At 40.0% G+C, this 25562-nt stretch overlaps 1 protein-coding gene across 2 annotated transcripts in view; it reads left to right on the top strand.

Annotated features, from left to right (window-relative positions):
• Positions 1-25562, top strand: part of NUDT3 (nudix hydrolase 3) — a 109438-nt gene that overhangs the window by 26790 nt on the left and 57086 nt on the right. The window contains exon 2 of one of the 2 annotated variants that reach the window (XM_027127002.1): positions 8669-8749. The exons of the other annotated variant lie outside the window; for it this stretch is intronic. Coding sequence (XP_026982803.1) covers positions 8669-8749 — 81 coding nt within the window. The remainder of the gene's footprint in view (positions 1-8668; positions 8750-25562) is intronic. 2 annotated transcript variants of the gene reach the window in all.

Below are 25562 nucleotides of genomic sequence, written 5' to 3'. Positions count from 1 at the left end.
GTTTTGTTTTTTCTTAAGGGAGAAATTAAAGCATGTTTTATGATGATGGAAATGATTTGATCTGGGAGAAAGGTAAAATGTTATGGTGCAGAAGAGGGGGGGAGAATTGTTGGAACAATGTCCTTAAGTAGGGCAGAGAGAAGATCTAATGCACAGGTGGAGGGTTTGATTTTCACCTGGAGCACAGATAGTGCCTCTGTAGTACCAGAAGGAGAGGCAGGGTATGTGGGCGTGGATGTAGGTGGGTAGGTGAATGTAGAGATGGAAACATGTGGGTGTTCTATATTCTCAGCAAAACAAAAACCAAGAGATTGAGGGTGGGGCAATTAAGGGTAATACACAATGTCAAATACAGCTGTGAAAATGGCAAAGAAGCTGCAAAAGGACAGTCTGGGGTAATGTAATATAGCAACAAATTAGCCTACTTGTGAGTTTCACATCTGGTTATCTCAAGTGAATTCTAGGATTAACCATTACAGAACTTCCCATTTTGGTTCAAGGTTCTCACTAAATGAGGTATACTTAAATTTATTTTTTTTTTAATTTATTTTATTTTTGGCTGCGTTGGGTCTTCATCGTGGTGCGCAGGCTTCTCATTGCAGTGGCTTCTCTTGTTGCGGAGCACAGGCTCTAGGCGCACAGGCTTCAGTAGTTGTGGCTCGCGGGCTCTAGATTGCAGGCTCAATAGTTGTGGCTCTCAGGCTCTAGAGTGCAGGCTCAGTAGTTGTGGTGCACGGGGCTTAGTTGCTCCGCAGCATGTGGGATCTTTCCGGACCAGGGCTTGAACCCATGTCCCCTGCATTGGCAGGCGGATTCTTATCCACTGTGCTACATGGGAAGCCCTTAAATTTCTTTAAGTTTATTTAAATTTATAACATCTTATCCTCCATGTCAAGGAATATTTTTAAGTGTACTGTCTGATTAGGGTGCAATGTTTTATATGTGCTCCAATGATTAGCTTTCACAGTCAGGTTTTACCCTAGAATTATCCTTGTTTTAATGGTCATATTATAACTTACAGGTTTTTTTATAGGTAATGTATAAAAATGTTAGAAAAATTTATTAATAGGAAATCAAAAGGGTAAAAACAGTTGATTAATCAGGTCTGTTTTATATGCTAATAACACTAATGAAAACAACCATCAGTTATATAAAATATGTTTATTAACTTTTTAAAAAATATTTAAATATTTATTTGGCTGCGCTGGGTCTTAGTTGCTGCTTGCAGGATCTTCGTTGCTGTGTGCAAGATCTTCGTTGGTGGCACGCGGGATCTTTAGTTGCAGGATGCGGGATCTAGTTCCCTGACCAGGGATGGAACCCGGGCTCCCGGTGTGCGGAGTCTTAATCACTGGACCACCAGGGAAGTCCATAAATGTGTTTATTAACTTTGATATAAAACGCAGATCTGTAAAACCAGTGGCCAAATGATTTCTTTTTTCTTTTTTTGGCCATGCCCTGCAGTTTGTGGGATCTCAGTTCCTGACCAGGGATCGAACCCAGGACACGGCAGTGAAAGCGCCGAATACTAACCACTAGACCACCGGGAACTCCCCCAAATGATTCCTAATGAAGGAAGAAATGCAAACAGATTCATAACTCACATTTTTGTCAAGTCATCCATTCCTAGAACTGTTTAAGGACTTCGCCTAATCAATGATTTTTTTATGCATTTGAAAGTATGTTGCTTAATATTTACTCTTTTGAATGAAATCCAAATTTAGGTTCATTATTAAAGTGTATAATCAAAGTCAAAGCCTTTAAACAGTTAACTTTAGGAGAAGCAGCAAAATAAACAAAAACCAGTGCTGCCTCTTCCATGCTTTTGCAGTTCTTTCTTTGCTCTTGATCCTTAGCATGTCATATATTATCACGGTTTTTTTGTGTTTAAAAATGATGTTGTAGACTGGTGTTATTTCATATGTAAGTTTGAAAAGACAATACATAGATGATTACCCCTTTTTTCTTTTTTTTTTTTTTTTTTTGCGGTACGCGGACCTCTCACTGCTGTGGCCTCTCCCGTTGCAAGCACAGGCTCCCCATGCGCAGGCTCAGCGGCCATGGCTCACGGGCCGAGCCGCTCCGCGGCATGTGGGATCTTCCCGGACCGGGGCACGAACCCGTGTCCCCTGTATCGGCAGGCGGACTCTCAACCACTGCGCCACCAGGGAAGCCCCCTTTTTTCTTATTTGGAGAGAATTTTACTGTCTGGCTGAGACCAGGATTTATGGATCTCGTCTTGGTTGGTGTCACCTCTTAAAGGTAGCACAGTGACCATGCTAGGAAAGAGCTGGCTATCCCTGCTGAAGTGATCAGGCTGATCAGCTTACTGTTGCAGTTGTTTCCCTGCCTGCCCCAGCTGTTACATTGTTGTAGGTTGAGTTCTAGTGTCCTTATTAACCTGTTCCTTTTGCATTCTGGATTGATGATCTAGGAGCTTCTTGATAATGATAATTGTCTTGGTTGTGCTCAGGAAGATCACAGCCCTTTCTGCAGAATTGGCACTATATTTTGGACTGAGTAATTCTGAAGCTGGCTGGGGTTAAAGCTCAGACTTCACAGAAAGAGAAAAACAAATATTGTATATTAACGCATATATGTGGAATCTGAAAAAATTGGTGTAGACGATCTTACTTACAAAGCAGAAATAGAGACACAGACCTAGACGTAGACGTACTAGGTATAAAATAGATAACTAATGAGAACTACTGTATACCACAGGGAAGTCTACTCAGTGCTCTGTAGTGAACTAAATGAGAGGGAAATCCAAAAAAGAGGGGATATAGGGACTTCTCTGGTGGTGCAGTGGTTAAGAATCCACCTGCCAATGCAGGGGTCATGGGTTCGAGCCCTGGTCCAGGAAGATCCCACATGCCGCGGAGCAACTAAGCCCACGTGCCACAACTACTGACCCTGTGCGCTAGAGCCCGTGAGCCACAACTACTGAAGCCCACGTGCCTAGAGCCTGTGCTCTGCAACAAGAGAAGCCACTGCAATGAGAAGCCCGTGTACTGTAACAAAGAGTAGCCCCTGCTCACCGCAACTAGAGAAAGCCCGCATGCAGCAACAAAGACCCAACGCAGCCAAAAATAAATAAAATAAAATAATTTAAAAAAACAAGAGGGGATATATGTATACGTATAGCTGATTCACTTTGCTGTACAGTGTAAATTAACACAATATTGTAAAGCAACTATACTCCAATAAAAAAAAAAAAAGCTCAAACTTTACCAGAAGAATCATGTGTACAGGCAAAGCTTTTCCCTGGTTCCCTGGGAGTTCAGAACTGGAAGCTGTCATCTAATTCCACCCATAGGCATTATGCTGACAGACAAAGAAATAGAAGACTGATTAAAAAAAAATGTCTATACACATTTTAAGATATGGCAGGCAAATTGTATTGATACAATGAATTTGACACCAAGTTCTCTACCAAAGAAGTTAGCTCTGTGGAGTGATAGACATGAACAGCCTTCTCAAGGGCTCTGATACTTGAGGCTGGTGTAGACACACTGAATGGCTTACTTAAACATTTGGTCAGTGCCACCATGCATACAATTAATTGGCAGTACAGGATACCTAAGTCTTCTAGTAACTACCAGAGGAAGAGCCACATAAGAGGGATTACTTAATAAGTGGTCTGGTATATGTAAGCAGGTTACTCAACATCCAGTAAACACCAGAATGGGACTAATGATAGCAGGGGGAGTTAGTTAAATACAAGGGCAAACATCTGACACCAGTGACAATCAGCAAATAAACACTGTAATAGGCTATTAAGTCTTTCCTTAAAGATGGGCTCCATCTGTCTAAAATTGAAATGCAGCCTTACCTGCAGGAAGAGAATGATCTAGTTTTCAGAAGGTTTCTCCTCTAGCACTGGTTTTATAATTAGCAAATGATAAAGCAGTCTTAACTCTCCTTTCTAGATAAAAAGATAATTTCTGTTAAACTTTTTTTATTTACTGAACTTGGCAAAAAAGTTTTTAAAAATGCATGAAGGTCTTTAAGTACCCTTATTCAGCTTTTGAGTAGACAGTCTTATTCTTATAATTTTAGTAATTATTTATTTAGCTGTGCCGTGCAGCATGCAGGATCTTAGTCCCCCGACCAGGGATTGAACCCATGCCCCCTGTAGTGGAAGCGCGGAGTCTTAACCACTGGACCTCCAGGGATGTCCTGGTAATTACTTAATTTATGAAGAATGGTTGCCTCAAAGAAATTCCTTAAGAGGAATTCTAAAATTTGCTTACTTTCCTGCTCTGGTGTTAGAAGCCAATTTTGTGTTCAAAAATATGATTTAAAAGTATAATGGGACCTCTTTTTTTTTTTTTAAAGAACCTTCTTAATTCAGATTTATCTACCAGTAATAATGCCAGTTAGCAGTTTGAACAACATATTGTGGAGCTTTCTTGATTCACAGATACATATTTACATAGCATTAGAGTGTTCCCTGTCAGCGGGGTGGGGGTGGGGGGTCCTCCCTGTTTAGCCTTACCTGACAAGAGTGATTTGTAGTTAACACGGATTATTTTCATATGAACAAGTACTTGAGGATGTTCACATTTTTTTTTTTTGACTCTACTGTTGATTTACTTCACAGGTCATAGATAGACTAAAGTTAAATTTTTACTTGGTTCCTCAATTATAAATTTGGATTAATGATGTCTGAATTAATTCATGAAGCCTGTGCCAGATGCTTCATGTGCTTTTTTGTCTAGAAGATATTTTGATAAATTTAGTCTCCTTGCTGGCCATTTATTTCTTAGGGTCTTAATGGCCCTGTAGTTCTAAGAAATATTGAATTAATGTTCAGGGTGTCACTCTCTAGTTACATGAATTGTTACACTGAATGTTAACATGATAAAATAAAATCATTTAAATCAGATTTAGTTTCTAGCTTCTGTTTTATGCCTGTCTCCTAGAAGTTTTGATAAAATGAAAAGATAAGCCCTTTTAATGTCAATTTACCACATGATACAAAGTAAATGGCCCTGTGATGATGCCTGGAATATATTGCAGAAGGAGTGTTAGTGGTAATCACAAGGGAAGCAGAACGGAGCGAAGTCCTGGGGCCTCTGCTGAAGCATCCCTAAGGGATATCTGCTTGCCAGCCATCTGGAGCAGGAACTGAAAGGAAGTTTCTGGGGTCTGTTAGGGAATTTATCTGCAAGTGTCTTCTAGTCCTTTGATGTTGATTTGGGTGAGGGAGGAGGAGAAGCAACTATGAAGAAGAGTGAGACAAGACCAGGGTGTGGATTTGTGTGGTTATTTTTGGTTGGTAATCATGATACTTCCATCACAGGAATGTTGAGTACTCCAATATCTCAAAGGAAAGACTCTCCAAAGGGAATAAATAAGAACGATTTCTCTGTAGCAACTTGAGGGAAACTGAGACCAAAATAACAAATAATTTTTTATAAATTTAGAATGTGTTTTGTTATAAAAATTTGAAAGCGATTCCCTTGGTAGTCTTAGATAGTAATCATTCAACAACCACTTTTAAAGTGCTGGCTCTCTTCCAGGTCCTGTGCTAAATGCTTAGTATTCACTGATAAGCAAAAATACAGACTCCGCTCTTATGAAGTTTACAGTTAACCACATTCAGAAATATTTGCTCACAAACTGAGGTGACATTGTCTAGGAAAAAGGAACATCAATTAATAGCACCATTTGACAAAAGACCTTGATATGGACATAGTGGGCAGGGGTGTCTCAGGGAGGCTGCCCTGATCTCTGAGTAGGAGTTAATGAAAGCGTTCCAGATAGAGGGAACAGCATGTGCAAACACTCTGTAGTAAGAAGGAGCTTAGAGCAGTTGAAGAATGAAATTAGGCCAGTGCTGCAGAGGTGCAGAGTACAAGCATGAAGTGAGGTAGGTGGGGCCAGACCATGGAATCCTTGTCAGCCATGGTCTTTCTTTGTTTTTTTGGTTGTTCATTATTTTTAAACTTTTTATTGTGGAAAATTTCAAACATATACAGAAGAGAGACACTCAGCGTACTTATCATCTAGCTTTCATCAGTACTTGGTCAATCTTGTTTCATCTGATTATAGTTGTGATTTTAAAAGTAATGGAAGGCATTTGAAGGGTTTTAATAAGAGCAGGAGTAGGTGGGAAACTTGATTTTTGTTTTGAAAGATAATTTGGACTACAGAGAGTGAGTAGACTGGAGCAGGGAGAGTACATATATTGGGAGACGAGTTAGGCAGTCACTATAGTAATTCTGTCCAGGTAAATGCCTTGAATCAGGTTAGTGGCAGAGGAGCTGAGAGAAGTGGACAGATTTCAGAGATGTAGAGAGGAAGATCCCAGAACTGGTAACAGGTCGGATATGAGAGGTCAAGGAGAGGGAGAAGTTGACTCTGGTGACTCCTAGGTTTCTGACTTGAATCTAGGATGGCTGAAGGATCCTGAACTTGAAGGATGGTTGGTGGTATCACAGTGTGAAGACCAAGCACAGGAAGAAGGAAGGCAGCCAGTTTCACCATCTTACCAACTCCTTAAACTTCAAATTCTGTGCCTTTCTCCAGGTTACGTGACAGCATGGTTTCTCACACTGAGGCCAAAGAACTAAGCTGAATTGGAACTGTGCTCTCTTAACCCTCTTCAGAGCAAAGGATATGGTCATGTTTGGGTTCAGAGAACATCCCGAAGATGTCTTGTAGAATGGGGCCAGGAAGGCAGCAAAGCAAAGTCTGTCCTAATGGACAGGTGCAAGTAGTCAGAAACATTTTCTTTGGACTTTGAGTAACACTTGCCATGTTCTTTGAGGAGTCATCAATTCTTTAAAATAAACCAGAAAAAAATGTAACACTTTCTAAATATTGTTTCAGGGTCTTATTCAACAATTTCCTTTCTTTTTAATCTTTCAGGTAATAGACTTATAATAAACTGCCTCTAGGAAATCTTGGCTTTGTCTCCAAGATTATGAGTATTACATGTCTTAGCAGAGGCACTTGTGTTAGTCCTTTTAGGGAGAAGTCAGGATTAGTCTCCTGTCTCTGGAGTCTCTACCAGCTAGCTGCTTGTGCTGCTTACGGTTCCTGAGAAGACCCTCTTGGCCCCTGCTCAGCTCATGGCTAGCTGTAATCGTCTGTAGAAATTTTTAAAAAATCTCTTCACCATCCTGGGGTGGCATGTGATAAACAAATGATTTTAAGTAAAAGATGAATCACTTTAGATCAATTTATTGGTTTTTCTCAGAGAGGTCTTCCCTGGCTCTCTTTAACATAGCTCTCCAAGTCACACACTGTCACATCATGCTCTTTCATCTTCTTCCTAGCACCTATCACTGTCTAATATTACCATATTTCCCCTTTACATGGCTCCCTCCCTTAACACTGAGTCCATGACAGCAGCAGTCTCCTCTGTCTTGCTTACCAGTGTAGCCCAGTGCCTAGACAAGACAAATACACATTCCCAAGAGATAGTTTTTGAATGAATCAGTGAATGTCAATATATATTTCTACCTTTCTCATTCACATAGTTTAAAATAATCACATAAGAGAAGTGATTTGTCAACACGTAAATTGTTTAGTACTTAATGCATATTAAAACGCACAGTGAGATGTAGCTATGCATTATGGTTTACAAAACAGACAAAAGTTGCTAACATGAAGTTTGGAATTTTTACCATTAAATTAAACTACTAGTTTATTTCATTATTTTAGAATAATTTTATTTCTAACTGATGAAAAATGAGAGATTTCAGGATGCTTTTTGCAAGTACAGTATCTTTCAGTATATAACATTGAAGGTGTGAGTAACCTTTAATTCCCACTAGTAAAAAGTCAAGATAGAGATATTACTCATCATTATATTTTTTCTTTTGCTATTAGCTTTTGAAGTATGGGGATATTCATGTCACATACAGATTTTGATCCGTTGAATGCAACTTACAGATCTCGTAGAAATAATTTTGAAAGAAATTTACATAAATATATTTATGTTCCTTGTAAACTTACATTTTTATACTAGTGTTCCTTCTCTATCCTGTATTCAACTATAATAGATTCAATGATCTATTGTAGGTTGTGACATGATAATCATTTGTTTTGATAGTATCTCAAAGGATGGGTAGGATTTACATATTGATTTTTTTGTTGTTTAGATTTAGGTGCTGTCATCAATTTCGAAATTGTTGTTAGTAAAAATACATATTTAAAAATATAAGCATTTTTAAAAAAGCTTCTCCAGAAGGGAAACAACAGGTTAAACTCTTGTTGGAAACATTGAAAATGATGCAGGAGTCTTTTCAGTGCTAGAGAACAAAAGGCTTGAGCTTCTATGTGAGAGCAAAACCTTAGTTCATTTAAATTTAGTTATATTTGCAGTGACTGACAATAAGGACAACTTAAGAGCTATTACCATTTCCTATGCCAGTCTTGTTTTCTGACTTTTTACAATCATCTAAACATGTTTCTTGATGTCCAACAGAGGTAGATAAAAACAGTCTTCGTAATATTGTAATTTGACAGCAGTAGAAAATACCAGCAGAGAAATTTGTGACCTGAAACAAAGTGTGGTCAAGTTTGAGAACTTAACTCAATCTGATTAGTTAGCAAATGGATTCCTTGTGTAGCTTCCCAAGGATGAAGCTGGGAACAGATATTGGGAGACAACCAGGAGTCTCTGCCACATTTCTCTTCTTCCTGCTTTCCCTAGGCTGCCACACCATCACCCCCACCCACAAATCAAGCATGGAGGGTAGAGGAAGTTCCTTTTGACTGGAGGCAGGGGTGCAGGGTGAGTAAAGGTGAATGGTGGGAGTGACAGTTGTAACTGTCAAGATGGGTTACAAGGTTCCATCCAGCGCAGCGGCAGAATCAGTGCTGGGCTTTGACTACATGATTTTTTCCTTTGTGAGGATGCCTGTGGAGTAGGAATCATTTTTCTGGCATTTCAAGAGACTGATAGCTAGACTAATTTTGAACTGGACATGTGAAAGTTATAAATGTGCAATTACTAAAAATATGTGCTGATCGGAACTCTCACCTAGTGGTGTTTAATACGTCTATTTTGGGCCCACTTCCCACTGCCAAGACTCCCTAATCTCCCACAACTGCTGAGTTTGCTACCTACCCTTAAATGAGAAGCCTGCTTCCCTCCCTCCTTTTAATGGGCTAGGATAAAAATTCAGTTATTTATCAATGCTGCAGGTGAATGAGGAGTTAAGTCTGCCCTTTGTGTTTTTATTTCCCTTGTTTGTCACTTCTGCTAATATATTTTGCATAGCTACCTTCCTCTAGTGGAAGTGACTAAAAGCCAGTAATTGTTAACTTGCAAAGGGACCTAAGTAACCCCTTATCCTTCTTGAGGTGAGTGTGTGAATCTGGAGGACTCCCAAGCTCTGCTGGCTTGGAACCGAAGGAACCTTGGCACGCCTGCTAGTGTATAATACAACCTCACAGATCATAAACCAGTTATAAACATCTGTTGGCTTTTGGTTACCCAGAAAAGTGGAGAGGAAGATGATATTCTTGCTAGCTTTGAGTGTTGTGATTGTTACTGTATATGCTGAGCATGTTTTGCAAATTTAAACCACTTGCTGTAGAACTGAAGCTGCAACAAGTGTTATTTGCCCTTTATTCAGCTGCAGACTCCCAGGACTCTCACGAGTGTTAGCTAATGGATAGTGCTACAGCCGTCAAATGGAGTCGGGTGTGGAGGAAAGAACATGTTTTTTGTTTGTTTTTTTAATTTTTAATTTTTTTTTATTGGAGTAAAATTGCTTTACAATGTTGTGTTAGTTTCTGCTGTACAATGAAGTGAATCAGCTATATGTATACCTATATCCCCTCCCTCTTGGACCTCCCCCGCTCCGCCGCCATCTAGGTCATAACATAGCACTGAGCTGAGCTCCCTGTGCTATACAGCATGTTCCCACTAGCTATGTATTTTACACATGGCAGTGTATTTATGTCAAACCTAATCTCCCAATTCGGCCCACCCTCCCCTTCCCCCGCCGTGTCCCCATGTCTGTTCTCTACGTCTGCGTTTCTATTCCTGCCCTACAAATAGGTTCATCTGTACCATTTTTCTAGATTCCACATATATGAGTTAATAGACGATATTTGCTTTTCTCTTTCTGGCTTACTTCACTCTGTATGACAGACTCTGGGTCCATCCACATCTCTACAAATGACCCAATTTCGTTCCTTTTTATGGCTGAGTAATATTCCATTGTATATATGTATCACATCTTCTTTATCCATTCATCTGTCATTGGACATTTAAGTTGTTTCCATGTCCTGACTATTGTGAATAGTGCTGCAATGAACACTGGGGTACGTGTCCTTTTTTTTTTTTTTTTTTTGCTCGTATTGGTGTGGCCTCCTCCTTTTTTGGCCCCCGTCTCCCGACACACAGGCTCAGCGGCCATGGCTCACGGGCCCAGCCGCTCCACGGCATGTGGGATCTTCCCGGACCGGGGTACAAACCCATGTCCCCTGCATCAGCAGGCGGACTCTCAACCACTGTGCCACCAGGGAAGCCCACATGTGTCCTTTTGAATTATGGTTTTCTCAGGGTATATGCCCAGTTGTGGCATATACTATGGTCATATGGTAGTTCTATTTTTAGTTTATTAAGGAACCCCCATAGTGGCTGTATCAATTTACATTCCCACTAACAGTGCAGAAGGGTTCCCTTTTCTCCACACCCTCTCCAGCACTTATTGTTTGTAGATTTTTTGATGATGGCCGTTCTGCCCTGTATGAGGTGATACCTCATTGTAGTTTTGATTTGCATTTCTCTAATAATTAGTGATGTTGAGCATCTTTTCATGTGCCTCTTGACCATCTGTATATCTTCTTTGGTGAAATGTCTATTTAGTTCTTCCGCCCATTTTTTAATTGAATTGTTTGTTTTTTTGATGTTGAGCTCCATGAGCTGTTTGTATATTTTGGAGTTTTATCCTTTGTCAGTTGCTTCATTTGCAAATATTTTCTCCCATTCTGAGGGTTGTCTTTTCATCCTGTTTATGGTTTTCTTTGCTGTGCAAAAGCTTGTAAGTTTCATTAGGTCCCATTTGTTTATTTTTGGTTTTATTTTCATTACTCTAGGAGGTGGGTCAAAAAAGATCTTGCTGTAGTTTGTGTCAAAGAGTGTTTTTCCTCTAAGAGTTCTATAGTATCTGGTCTTACATTTAGGTCTTTAATCCATCTGGAGTTTATTTTTGTGTATGGTGTTAGATAGTGTTCTGATTTCATTCTTTTACATGTAGCTGTCCAGTTTTCCCAGCACCATTTATTGAAGAGGCTTCCTTTTCTCCATTGTATATTCTTGCCTCCTTTGTCAAAGGTAAGGTGACCATATATTTGTGGGTTTATCTCTGGGCTTTCTATCCTGTTACATTGATCTGTATTTCTGTTTTTGTGCCAGTACCACACCGTCTTGATTACTGTAGTCATATGTGTACTTCAGGTTTGTACCCTCTTGAAACCACAGTTTCTTCAAGTGTAAAATAGAAATATGTCCACTAACATCATCTCATTCCTAGGGTCATTGTGAGAATTAAGTTAGATTATATTTACATGCATAGCACTTGGGACATTCTAAATTGCTATAAAAATGTTAGTTACAACTGTTACTAATAATCCTGTGAGTTCAGATTGAGCCTTTACTAGTCCTTTAAAGGAATCCAGCAATAACTTTTAAAAATATATTCAATACCTTTAAAAAAAATATTTTAATACTTTTTTTTTTTTTGGCCACACCGCACAGCATGTGGGGTCTTGGTTCCCCAACCAGGGATCACACCCGTGCCCCCTGCAGTGGAAGCACAGAGTCTTAACCACTGGACCACCAGGGAAGTCCCTAATACTTTTTTTTTTAATAGACTTTATTTTCTAGAGCAATTTTAGGTTCACAGCAAAACTGAGTGGAAAGTACAGAGTACTCATATATGTCCTCTGCCCCCACGCGCTTATAACCTTCCCCACTATCAACATCACCCACCAGAGTGATGCGTGTGTTACGATCAGTGATTCCACATTGATATGTCATTATCACCCAAAGTTCATAGTTTATATTAGGATTCACTTTTGGTGTTGTATGTACATCCTGTGGATTTTGACAAATGTGTAATGACATGTGTCCGTCATTAGAGTATCATACAGAATAGTTTCACTGCCCTAAAAATCTTCCATGCTCTGCCTATTCATCTCTCCCTTCCTGTAGTCCCTGGTAGCCACTGATCTTTTTTACCGTCTCCATAGTTTTGCCTTTTCTAAAATGTCATAGTTGGAATCATACAGTATGTAGCTTTTTCAGATTGGCTTCTTTCCTTTAGTAGTATGCATTTAAGGTTCCTCCATGTCTTTTCATGGCTTAATAGTTAGCACTGAATAATATTCCATTGTCTGGATATTTATCCATTAACCTGCTGAAGGATACCTGGTTGCTTCCAAGTTTTGGTAATCATGAATAAAGCTGCTATAAATGTTTGTGTATAGGTTTTTGTATGGACACAAGTTTTCAACCCCTTTGGGTAAACACAAAGGAGCATGATTGCTGAACCCTTTGGTAAGAGTATGTTTAGTTTTGTAAGAAACCACCAAACTGTCTTCCAAAGTAGCTGTACAATTTACATTCCCACCAGCAGTGAATGAGAATTCCTGTTGCTCTGCATTCTTACCAGCCTTTGGTGTTTTCGTGTTCTGGATTTTGGCCATTCTAATAGGTGTGTAACGGTATCGCCTTTTTTTTTTTTTTTTTTTTTTAATTTGCAATTCCCTAATGCCAAATGAGGTTGAGCATCTTTTCATATGTTTATTTACCATCTGTATATCTTCTTTGGTGAGGTGACTGTTCAGGTCTTTTACCTGTTTTTTAATTAGGTTGGTCATTTTCTTATTGTGAGGTTTTTTGGTTTTTGGTGTTTTTTTTGCTGTACGTGGGCCTCTCACTGTTGTGACCTCTCCCGTTGCGGAGCACAGGCTCCCGACGCGCAGGCTCAGCGGCCACGGCTCACGGGCCCAGCCGCTCCGCTGCATGTGGGATCTTCCCCGACCAGGGCATTCGCGCATCCCCTGCATCGGCAGGCGGACTCTCAACCACTGCGCCACCAGGGAAGACCTCTTATTGTGAGTTTTAAGAGTTCTTTGTATATTTTGGATAAGTTCTTTATTGGATATGTCTTTTGCAAGTGTTATCTCCCAGTCTGTGCCTTGTCTTCTCATTCTCCTGATATCCGGTAAATTTTTACTTTCTGGGAGAAAGAGTCTAGTTAGTTGAGGTTTTTCTTGGGGTTAAGGGGGGAATAAGAGTTTACTATTTCCCATTCTTACTGGTCAGGCATTCTACCTTCCTTCAGAAGTTAAGTAATTATTAGGACATTCTTTTTTTTTTTTTTTTTGCGGTAGGCGGGCCTCTCACTGTTGTGGCCTCTCCCGTTGCGGAGCACAGGCTCCGGACGCACAGGCTCAGCGGCCATGGCTCATGGGCCCAGCCGCTCTGCGGTATGTGGGATCTTCCCGGACCGGGACACGAACCTGTGTCCCCTGCATCAGCAGGCGGACTCTCAACCACTGCGCCACCAGGGAAGCCCTAGGACATTCTTAAAACTAATTTTACCACCTCACACCCACTTTAAGAAAGTGGAAAATAACAAGTCTTAGGATGTGGAGAAATTGGATACCTGTATGCTGTTGATGTGAAAGTAAAACGGTTCAGTCGCTATGGAAATAGTTTGGTGGTTCTTGAAAGTTAAACAGAATTATGTTTGATCCTGCAATTCCACTCCTGGATATATATGGAAAACAATTGAAAACAGGTATTCAAATATTTGTATACAGTGTTCAACACTATTCATGATAGCCAAAGGTAGAAACAACCAAATGTCCATCAATAAATGAATAGATAAAACAATTGTAATATATGCATAAAATGGACTGTTATTAGCCATAAAAAGGAATGAAGTACTGATACATGCTACATTGTGGATGAACCTCAGAAACATGCTGAGTAAATGAAGCCAGACCCTTTGATCACATGTTGTATGATTCCATTTATATGAAATATGCAAAATAGGCAAATCCATAGGTGCAGAAAACAGATTGATGGTTACCAGGGGCTGGAGGTCTGGGGTCTGGAATGAGGAGTAACTAACTGTTTAATGGTTATGAGGTTTTATTTTGGGGTGACAAGAGTGTTTTGGAGCTAGAGGTGGTGGTTTCACAGCATTGTAAATGTACTAAATTCCACCTAATTATTCACTTTAAAATGGTTAATTTTGTTATATGTACTTCACCTCAATTTTTTTAAAAAGCTATTTTTTTAAAAGCAATTTTTTTAAGACTGTAGTAACTTTTTAAAAGTATTCTCTTAAAAATTTTCCTTTTAGAGTGGTCTGTTTTAAATAGCAGTTTATAATTCATTATAATTTCATGGGTAAAAAGGCTTTGTTTTCTGCATACTTCATTGGGTGGGTGTTGTGAGGCCATTTCATTCTCCAAATGCTTTGAAGTATAATTGAGAGACGAATTTAGCATCAAATTGTTAAAGTTTTAGAGGCACTGCAAAAATATGTTCAGAAATGATGCTTTTCCAGAGTAGGGTAGAGTAATTATTGACTTGGCCTTTTGGTGGTTGAAAAAAAAGACTGTCAAGGTTAATTTATTTATTTTTTTATTTTTTATTTTTTTGCGGTATGTGGGCCTCTCACTGTTGTGGCCTCTCCCGTTGCGGAGCCCAGGCTCCGGATGCGCAGGCTCAGCAGCCATGGCTCCCGGGCCCAGCCTCTCCGCGGCATGTGGAATCTTCCTGGACCAGGGCACGAACCCGTGTCCCCTGCATCGGCAGGTGGACTCTCAACCACTGCGCCACCAGGGAAGCCCTAATTTATAATTTTGATATTCTTTACTTTAAGAAAAAGATTTGAGAGAGCTTGCATTAAAAATATATGAAACAGGGACTTCCCCGGCAGTCCAGCGGTTAAGACTCCGCGCTTTCACTGCAGAGGGCGTGGGTTTGATCCCTGGTTGGGGAACTAAGATCCTGCATGCCATGTGGTGTGGCCAAAAAAATTAAAAAAATAATAAATAAAAAATATATGAAACAGATCAGCTAAAAATTAAGAAAGATCTGTGGAAGAGATGTTCCAAGAATGAACAGTTGTCTGCTAAATCTAGTTCTCCCATGCATTAGCTAAAAAGAAAGAAGAAAAGATGATAGGAGTAATGGCTTTTTAATGTCTGATAAAAGAACACATACAAGTTAATATAGAAATAGACTTTTCCTGACATTACATTTTAAGATGCATTATAGAGCAAATTATCATATGTAGGGAATTTGAACATATGATAATGCCTTTAAATGTGGTTTGTACCACAATGAGGTATCACCTCACACCAGTCAGAATGGCCATCATCAAAAAATCTACAAACAATAAATGCTGGAGAGGGTGTGGAGGAAAGGGAACCCTCCTGCACTGTTGGTGGGAATGTAAATTGATACAGCCACTATGGAGAACAGTATGGACGTTCCTTAAAAAACTAAAAATAGAGCTACCATATGACCCAGCAATCCCACTACTGGGCGTATACCCTGAGAAAACCATAATTCAAAAAGAATCATGTACCACAGTGTTCACTGCAGCACTATTTACAATAGCCAGGACATGGAAGCAACCCAAATGTCTATCAACAGATGAATGGATAAAGAAGATGTGGTACCTATATACAATGGAATATTACTCGGCCATAAAATGGAATGAAATTGAGTTATTTGTAGTGAGGTGGTTGGACCCAGAGTCTGTCATACCGAGTGAAGTAAGTCAGGAAGAGAAAAACAAATACCATATGCTAACGCATATATATGGAATTATAAAAAGCGGTACTGATGAACCTAGTAGCAGGGCAGGAATAAAGACGCAGATGTAGAGAATGGACTTGAGGGCACGGGGTTGGGGGGCGGTGGGGAGAAGAAGCTGGGACGAAGTGAGAGAGAGCACTGACATATATACACTACCAAATGTAAAATGGATGGCTAGTGGGAAGCTGCTGCATAGCACAGGGAGATCAGCTCCGTGTTTTGTGACAACCTAGAGGGATGGGATAGGGAGGGTGGGAGGGAGGGGATATGGGGATATATGTATACATATAGCTGATTCGCTTTGTTATACAGCAGAAACTAACACAACGTTGTAAAGCATTTATACTCCAATAAAGATGTGAAAAAAAAATGTGGTTCGTAGAAGATTCAGAATTGTTCTTCATTTGGTCATTTATAATGTTTAATGAGCTCTTATTGAATAGGTAGTACATTTACATGGTTCAAAATTTAAAAGGCACAAGTGGGATACAGTGAAAATTCTCCCTTCCATACTATTCCCCCAGTTACCCAGTTTCTTTCCGCATAAGACAACCTGTGTTATCAGTTTCTTGTGACTCTTACAGTAGTTGTTTAATTATATAAGATTTATTTAGGGCTTTCCTGGTGGCGCAGTGGTTGAGCGTCCGCCTGCCGATGCAGGGGACACGGGTTTGTGCCCCGGTCTGGGAAGATCCCACATGCCGAGGAACGGCTGGGCCCGTGAGCCATGGCCGCTGAGCCTGTGCGACCGGAGCCTGTGCTCCGCAAGGGGAGAGGCCACAACAGTGAGAGGCCTGCGCACTGCAAAAAAAAAAAGATTTATTAATACTCATTTTCTATGGATTTTGAGTAATTAAAACATCTTGGGTCTGTAATAAACCCCCTCTTCCTACATTTACTTCTGTCTATTCTGAGTCTTAGAGCACTGGATTGTCTTCTAGTAAAGAACTCTTAGCCAAGAATTCTCAATCTTAATGCAGTTGCTACCTAGTTTTCTTCTGTGATTTCTAGTGATACTCCCCCATCTTCCTTTTTATGTTGTTGTTCTTATTTTATTTACTTAGTTTTTTATAGATCTTTATTGGAGTATAATTGCTTCACAATACCGTGTTAGTTTCTGTTGTACAACAAAGTGAATCAGCCATATGCATACATATATCCCCATGTCCCCTCCTTTTTGAGCCTCCCGCATCTTCCTAAATAGAGTAAATAAAGTGTAATTTGAGGTAAAATGAAAGTTTGACAGTTAAATTTAGTTCAGTTAGGAACACAAAAATTTGTGAAATATAGTACTTGAAATTACATAAAACTGTTTTCCTTTTTAAAACTATCTTTCTATCTTAACTCTTGTATAGTTAAATGTTTGTTTTGTTCCTGGTGCACATGTATATCTGGCCCAGTTTTTGTTCTTATTTTTTGTAAGAACGATAAGCTGGAGTTCACACACATGTGGTCAGAATTGCAAAAGAACAGTTGTTTATGACCTGCCTGCCCCTGCTTATTGCTCTTCTGGCCCCACCATAAGGCCTGCCTTTCCTGTACATCTGGTTGTGTCTATCTATATCTGATCAATATAGTTTAGCTGGGCAAACTATAGCCATGAAATAAACCGTCATGGTTTAGAATACACTGGTGTAAAGTAAAAATTTCTTTTTTGCTTTTAAAAATAATTTCTCTTAGTCCTGTGATTGTGCTTATGTATGGAATTAAGATTATTTTAATAGTAACCTGTAAAAATTCGTTATGACTTCTTTTAAATAATAAGCAATAGGATAGAGTTATATCAGTAACAAAAAACAGTAAACTTAAGAAATGGGCGAGATCTGTGCAAAGGAAACTTTAAAAATGTTATTGAGAGGACTTGAACATAAAGGTAGTTTATGGATGTCAGGAATGCTATTCCTGTGGCATTGTTTTAATGACCTGAAGAAACTTGAGCATTCTGAATATTTCATTCACTCCGTTTGGCTTTCAGAAATTTCCTAGGGAATAATGCTTGGCATTCTTCTTGCTCAATTATAAAAGTCCGAAATGCTTGTTCTAAAATATTCAAGCTATACACAAGGTTTTAAAGTGAAATGCCTCCTCCTCCTCAGTGCCACCAATTGCACTGTACAGAGGCAACCACTGTTTCTTGGGTGAATGCTTTCAAATGGACGTTTAAATTGAGATTTTAGAAGTTCCCATAATATACGGAAAGTGTAGGAAACTTAAGTTTTCCTGTAGTATCTCAAACTGTTTTTTCCTTTCCCACCTGCTTCTCTCCTGTATTTCTCTCTCTTGAGAAATGGATATCTCTGTCCACCTACTGACCCCAGTTAGAAGCCATAGCCTCTGCATCCCTTTCACGGCGCCCTAATTTCTGTTTAATTACCAGTTCCTATCATTGCTGTCTCCTAAATATGACTTGAATCCACTTGCTGCTCCCCTTCTCCAGGGACGCGGATTACATCCAGCTCCCTTATCCTCTCTAACTGAACTCTGTCCTACCTCCCACCCATCACTCATTCAGCCTCCAGATTCAAGCTTCTGAAACACAGGTGAGATAGCCTTCTTCCTCCTCAGAAACCAAGGAGGATTCCCAGTTGCCTTCAGTTGCCATAACTCTTTGATGTACTTATATGAACTTTTTATACTGGTCTCAGTTAATTTATCAGCTCCTCTGTTGCCCTCTTCTTCCTTCCCATCATGTACCCTTCACCATATCAAACTACTTGAATTTCTCAGCATTCTCTGGATATAATATACTGTTTCCTGCATCTGTGGCTTTGTGTTTGCAGTGCCTCTTGCCTGAACACCTCTCCTTTCTGGGCTCAGTAAATTTCTCCTCTAGGCCCAACTCAAATGTTCCCTCTTGAGAGGTATTCTGGGACCCTCTCAGAATCTTCTTTCCTTCATAATAGTCCTTATCAACATGATGTTGTGGCTGCTTGGGCCCTTCATTAGATCAAGGGTTGGCAAACTTTTTCCATAAAGGATTAGATAGTAAATATTTTTGATCTCTGTGAGGACTACTCAGCTTTGCCATTGTAGCTTGAAAGTAGCCGTAGACTGTTGGTAAATGAATGAGCATGGCTGTGTTTTAATAAACTTTATCTATGGACACTGAAACTTGAATTTCATATCAGGTCACATGTCACAATATTCTTCTTATGATTTTTTTCAACCTTTTGAAAATGTAAAAACCATTCTTAAGTCATGGGCCATACAGAAACAGGTGGTAGGCTAGATTTGACCCAGGGGCCATAGTTTGCATTAGGGGGTGGGCCGTTCAAGGGTAGGCTTTGTATATTTTTGTACATCACCCCCACCCCAACCCCCCATGCCTCAATTCATTTCTAAGCAAGTAATGACTGAATAGCATTTTTTTGTGGAGTAAATGCTTAAGTAAAGAATCACTTGAGAGATGTAGTTTCTTTTTTTTTCCAATATTTTTTAACTTGAAGTATAGTTGATTTACAATGTTGTGCCAGTCTCTGCTGTGCAGCAAAGTTACTCAGTTATACACATATATATATTCTTTTTTTATGTAGTTTCTAAACAAATGTGAAGATTAATGGAACTTCACATTGAGAATTACTAGTCATTTTTTATATTTATTAATAAACATTTTCAGAAAAGAAAGTGTTAAAAAGTTGCATAATATAGAGGAGCTCGTAGTGCCTCTCTATGTAGAAGACAGCTCTGGCCAGGAAAGATATAATAAGTAAGCAAATAGTCTCTGTTCACAGAAGAGAATAGTGGAAAGTGCTCCAAATTCTTGATTTGAATCAGAGATTAGATTAAAATACCTTCTCCATCCTTTCCTTGTACCTGGCCCGGAGAAAATCATGTCATGGCTTTTACCCAGTGGTGGCTAAGTTTTCAGAAGGTTTTTCATATGCTGCTAGCTACATCATGGATGTAACAGGCTCTCAGTCGTCTGGCTGTCAGTCAGGCCTATAGCCTGTGGTTTGAATCCTGGCTCAGTGCTATCCTTTCTGTGTCCTTCACCACATCACCAAATCATCTAAGGCTTGGTTTCCTCATCAGTATAATGGCAAGAATTACATAATGCCTGGTTTGTATGATTGTTTGAAAATTAGGGATAGTATATTAAAAACACATGTAAAACGGCAGCACCTAGCACAAAGTAGGCACTGAATAAATACTACCTGCTGTTGTTTTTGTTTGTTTCCCCCAGTATTAGTCTTTTTTTTGTTGTTGTCTTTTTTTTTTTTGTCTTTTTTTTCATTATTTACAAGAGTTGTGGGAGGGAGTTAAGGTTTACAGGAACAACTCAATCATTCCAGTAAGTTATGTTCAGACAGTGTGATCCAGCAACTTTAAGTCTTTGTTTTTATTTTTATATAACCTGCAAATACAGCCAAGTTTACTGGGTTTCTTTTCTTTTTCAAGATTTTTTTTTGATATGGACCATTTTTAAAGTCTTTATTGAATTTATTATAATATTGCTTCTGTTTCATGTTTTGGTTTTTTGGCCGTGAGGCATGTGGGATCTTAGCTCCCCGACCAGGGATTGAACCCTCACCCCCTGCACTGGAAGGTGAAGTCCTAACCACTGGACTGCCAGGGAAGTCCCTTTACTGGGTTTCTTTAGTCGTCTTTTTAGAAATTAAAAAAGTCATTGAATACCAGGTAATATAAAGTGCTGTGTGTGGTTATCTTAACATTTGGACGTTCATTTGGAAAGACAGGGCAGGACACTCAATCACATAGACCTCTAGCAGTTTACGCCATACCCTGGGATATCTGTTCTTAAAATACCTTGTTCCTCCCAAAGTGAAAACTGTGCAGAATATCTGGTCATATCACAGTCTGTGTACTAGGCAGAAAATTTCCTCTTTTGTTAAATAAACAACCTGATTAGCTAGATAAAATGAAGGGATTTTGTAAACTGTTTATGTCTACTTGTTCCTCCTTTTTAGCAGTATTCTGAGCTCCTGTGTAGGGAAAAAAAATAGCTAAAGGGTAAAATGGCTTTAAAACTCTAAGAACTGAAACTGCTATTGGTTGGCCCTGTGATAATTTATTGATTTAATTTGAACAAGTTATTTCACCTCATACTCAGCATTATTCATCTTTTAGACATTTTATAGGGTCCTTGTGTCCAAGAACTTGTGGCAGCTGTTCTTTAAAACATTCTGTAAAAAATGGTAAATTTGGGGAATTCCCTGGCAGTCCAGTGGTTAGGACTCCACACTTCCACTGCAAGGGACACGGGTTCGATCCCTGGTTGGAGAGCTAAGATCCCACGAGCCAGAGAACGCAGCCAAAAAAAAGGTAAATTTATCTGGAATCCAAACAAGTGCAGATAATTATTCACTATTATGGATCTGTTTTTTTAAAGTAATTAATTAATTTTTTGGCTGTGTTGGGTCTTCATTGCTGAGCGTGGGCTTTCTCTAGTTGCGGCAAGCGGGGGCTACTCTTCGTTGCAGTGCGTGAGCTTCTCTTGTTGTGGAGCACGGGCTCTAGGCACGCGGGCTCAGTAGTTGTGGTGCACGGGCTTAGTTGCTCCGCAACATGTAGGATCTTCCCGGACCAGGGCTCGAACCCGTGGCCCCTGCATTGGCAGGAGGATTCTTAACCACTGAGCCACCAGGGAAGTCTTCTTGTTTTTAAGAAGGGACACATAAACGGTTAGAATGGGCTTAACTGTAAAAGCAGTTTGCAGAGCATGTCACAGATCTGATAGGGTGCAGCCCTTGTGCCATCTGGGCTACCAGCAGAGCTATCTGGCAGTAATGGCATTGTTAAGGGGCTGTCGAATGCCAGGGGCATTGCGTTGTTGGAAATGAGATTATGTTAGGTGCGTTACTGCCTGCAATTTTCTGGAAATTAGTAATGTGTCTAAGATATATAGCTTGCTAATCAGGATTTTCCATGTTGTAGATTATCACCATAGATAATTGATTTTTTAAGAAAAATATTTCCAGAACTTTAACTTGGAATACCTAGAATATATCTACCCCTACTATACTGTTGGCAGTTGAGATTGGAAACTTGCTGGACACCACGGGGAGTGGAGGGTAAGTAGGGGGAATGGGGATAACTCCTCCAGCTAGAGCTTTGCAAATGCACATTTTCTCCCTTGTGTTTGTCTCTTCCCCTCTTTTTAGTGCCTGTCCAACATTTATATGATTATCTACTAGAAATATCCGTTAGACATCTTATTGAACTCTCAAATTCATATGTTCGGAGGACAGCTTCCCTGTGGTTCCTTCCTTCCCCCACCCTTCCACATTCTCCTTGGAGGGCAGCTTCACCATTGACCTGGCCTACATCCTGTCAGTCACCTGGTCCTGTGGACTTTTCCCTTCTGTATATCTGGAAATCTGTCCCTTCCTTCCAACTCCCACTTTTGTCCTCGTTCTTTCTCTGAATCAACTGCAGAAATGTATTTCTGCAGGTCTGCCCATATCCATCCCAAGTCAGAGTGACCTTTCTAAAACCCAAATTGGGTTATGTCATTTCTTCTGACAACCTCAGTGACTTACCCATTGCCTTCAGGTTTCGATCCAAACTCTTTATAATTGGACCTCTGCCTTTTTGTTCAACTTCCCTCATTAACCTTGTCTATTTGCTCTCTGCATTCCTTTTTTAAAATAGTTTGTTCCCTCAGTCAATGGTCCATTCTTTCATTTGCTCATCAAACATTTATTGGCCACCTATATGGGTCAGGCACTAAGCTTAAGTATGAGGCAATCAACGGAACCAATCCTTAGACCTTTCACTGATCTTTCACACTCTTAATCAGGATCAACTAGGTTATATTGCCGTGACATTTATCCTGAAATCTCACTGTTTTAACACAACAGAGTTTTATTACTTGTGATGATGCTTATCAGTCATGGGTTTTCAGAGGCTCTGCTCCACACAGGAACTCTCTTCCATTCAAGGGGTTCAGGCTTATAGCTACACCAGCTGGAACTCACAATGTTCTTGGGCACTGTAACAGAGGAGGAAGGAGACTGGATGGGCTTCTCCCTGTCTTAGCCCAAAAGTGACACGTGTCCCTTCTGCTCATATTTCATTACGCAAAACTAGTCAAATGGTCCCACCTAACAGCAAGGGGAGGCTGGGTACCGTAGGCAAGAGCATGCAATATCTAGTGAGCATTGTGGTCTGTAGCACAGTCACTGAAATATAATTGGTCACCTGACTTATTGTCAATCTCATCCATTGAACTTTATTTATTGGCTGAGTTGGGTCTTCGTTGCTGCATGCAGGCTTTCTCTAGTTGCAGCGAGCAGGGGCTATTCTTTGTTGTGGTGCGCGGGCTTCTCATTGCAGTGGCTTCTCTTGGGGAGCACGGGCTCTAGGCACGCGGGCTTCAGTAGTTGCAGCATGCGGGCTCAGTAGTTGTGGCTCGCGGGCTCTAGAGCGCAGCCTCAGTAGTTGTGGTGCTTGGGCTTAGTTGCTCCGCGGCATGTGGATCTTCCTGGACCAGGGATCGAACCCATGTCCCCTGCATTGGCAGGCAGATTCTTAACCACTGTGCCACCAGGGAAGTCCCTCATCCGTTGAACTTTAAGTTTCTCAAGAGCTGAGGCTGTATCTGCCTTGCTTTGTATCCTAAGCACAGGGTCATACAGTAGGCTTCTGATGATTTTTTTGTTGAATGAGTGTCCTTGAACTTGGATTCAACTCACGTCACTTCCTTTAAGAAACCTTCCCTTACCATCCCCCCTGCCAACCTGGGTTAGGTGTCTCTTCCCATTGTCATTGTGGTATCCTGTGCATACCTCAGCCATAGCACTCCTCACCCTGTATTAGTACTTTTTTTTTTTTTTTCTCCTCTGTCCACTAGATAATCAGTTTCTCTAGGTCAGGGACTATGGCTTTCTTTTAGAAATTCATATTTCTAAAAGAAATATGAATTTTATATTCTTTTGAAAATTCGTATTAAACAATTTTAAAGCAATTTTTTAAAACCTAAAAAATAAAACATTGGGCTTCCCTAGTGGTGGGAAGTGGTGGAATCTGGGAAGATTCCACATGCCACAGAGCAGCTAAGCCTGTGCGCCACAACTACTGAGCCTGCGCTCTAGAGCCCGTGAGCCACAACCACTGAGCCCACTGCCACAACTACTGAAGCCCGTGAGCCTAGAGCCTGTGCTCTGCAACAAGAGAAGCCACCGCAACGAGACGCCCACGCACTGCAACGAAGAGTAGCCCCTGCTCGCTGCAACTAGAGAAAAGCCCGTGCACAGCAACAAAGGCCCAACGCAGCCTAATTAATTAATTAATTAAAAAATTACTGAGAATTCCCTGGCGGTCCAGTGGATATGACTCGGTGCTTTCACTGCAGTGGCCTGGGTTCAATCCCTGGTCGGGGGACTAAGATCTGGCAAGATGCGTGGTGCAGGCAAAAAAAAGAAAAAGAAAAAAGAAATAAAATATTACTGTTTTAGCTGAAGCCCTTTATGTAAATCTCCCCACATTTCTTTATTTTTTCACTACACCCTTGTCCCTAATCAATATAATGATTTTTCTGTGTCCATGAGGATATTAAGTTGTCCGAGGAAGACCACCTAATGTCATGAATCCAAGAGTTCATATATGGATGGGTGTGTTCTGTGGGTTCGTTTCTCCATCTCTGCAGGGATATCACCTATCTTGATGAAAAGAGCTTCACAAGAGGTCTGATACACTTGGTTGGCTAGTCCCCCAGTTTGATCTGCCTCAAAATTGCAGAGGTTCTAACCTCTGCATCTCCTGTTCCTGGCTCATTGTAATGCCTAATGAATATTTGTTGAATAAATGACAAAATTTTTTTTCTTAGTGTGTCATTTTCAGAATCTCTTAGGAGCTTTGCCATTTATTTCTTTTTAGATAATTTGTATTTAAAAATCAAGCTTCAGAATAAGAATTTACTGACCAGAACACCACTTACTGTTTTGTAAGGTAGGAGGGAGTAAACCCTCTGGCTAAAATAAAGAATATTTTGTTTTGGTTTTTGCAGTAAATTTTCAATGGGTTGTCAAGGAAACTTACTGAGGAGAAGAACTATTTGCTGGTAATAGTGTTTGCTTTGAAGTATGACTACAGAGTAATGCAGCTCTCTTCCTCCAGCTGCAGTGTTATATGTAGTCTTACCTCATATAGTCATGCTTTGAATGTACAAAGCAATAACACTGGCTAGATTTACTCATTAATATTGCACATTTACTGATATTTAGAAATTAAATTATACTCTGTGGTACAAGTTTGCTTTTCTTTGCTTTAGCTTTGAAATGTCCCTTTAAAGGTCTTTCATTTGGACTATAACCTAATTGGATGGCCCTAGTCAGGCTTTGAAGCAAATGCTTAGGTTTAGAATGACTGGTAAACACTTTGCCAAGAAGTGGGAAATCTCTAGGAAGAAAGACTACATGTTGTTATTTATATAACAAATCAGTGAAGGATTAACCCATTTTTCTACTTTTTCTTCTTGAATCTCCCTTACAGATTAGATAGATATGACTTAAATGCCATTGTCTAGAGAGTCTTTGGAGGACTTTTTAAAAACTTTTTGGCTTGAATTAACAAAGATGGTTATATTTGGGTTTATTTTTCTTTTGATAAGGAATTTTTGAAAATGTAAAATTGGCCACAGTTATCGAGGAGAATGGGTATGGCAGTGATCCCCTTTTTCCTTTATGGAAATGATTTAATATAGTAAAACTAAGGGTAACCTGAGAGGCCACTCCTCTGGAGTGTAGACTCTGAAGAAGATAGTGATGACACTGACTACTTTAGC

This window comes from Aethalodelphis obliquidens, unplaced genomic scaffold (genome assembly GCF_003676395.1).
Source record: "Aethalodelphis obliquidens isolate GAN/ISIS:26980383/991018 unplaced genomic scaffold, ASM367639v1 scaffold31, whole genome shotgun sequence".
Taxonomy (NCBI): Eukaryota; Metazoa; Chordata; class Mammalia; order Artiodactyla; family Delphinidae; genus Aethalodelphis; species Aethalodelphis obliquidens.
Note: the sequence above shows the minus strand (reverse complement) of the source record. Positions and strands in the feature narration are given on the sequence as shown.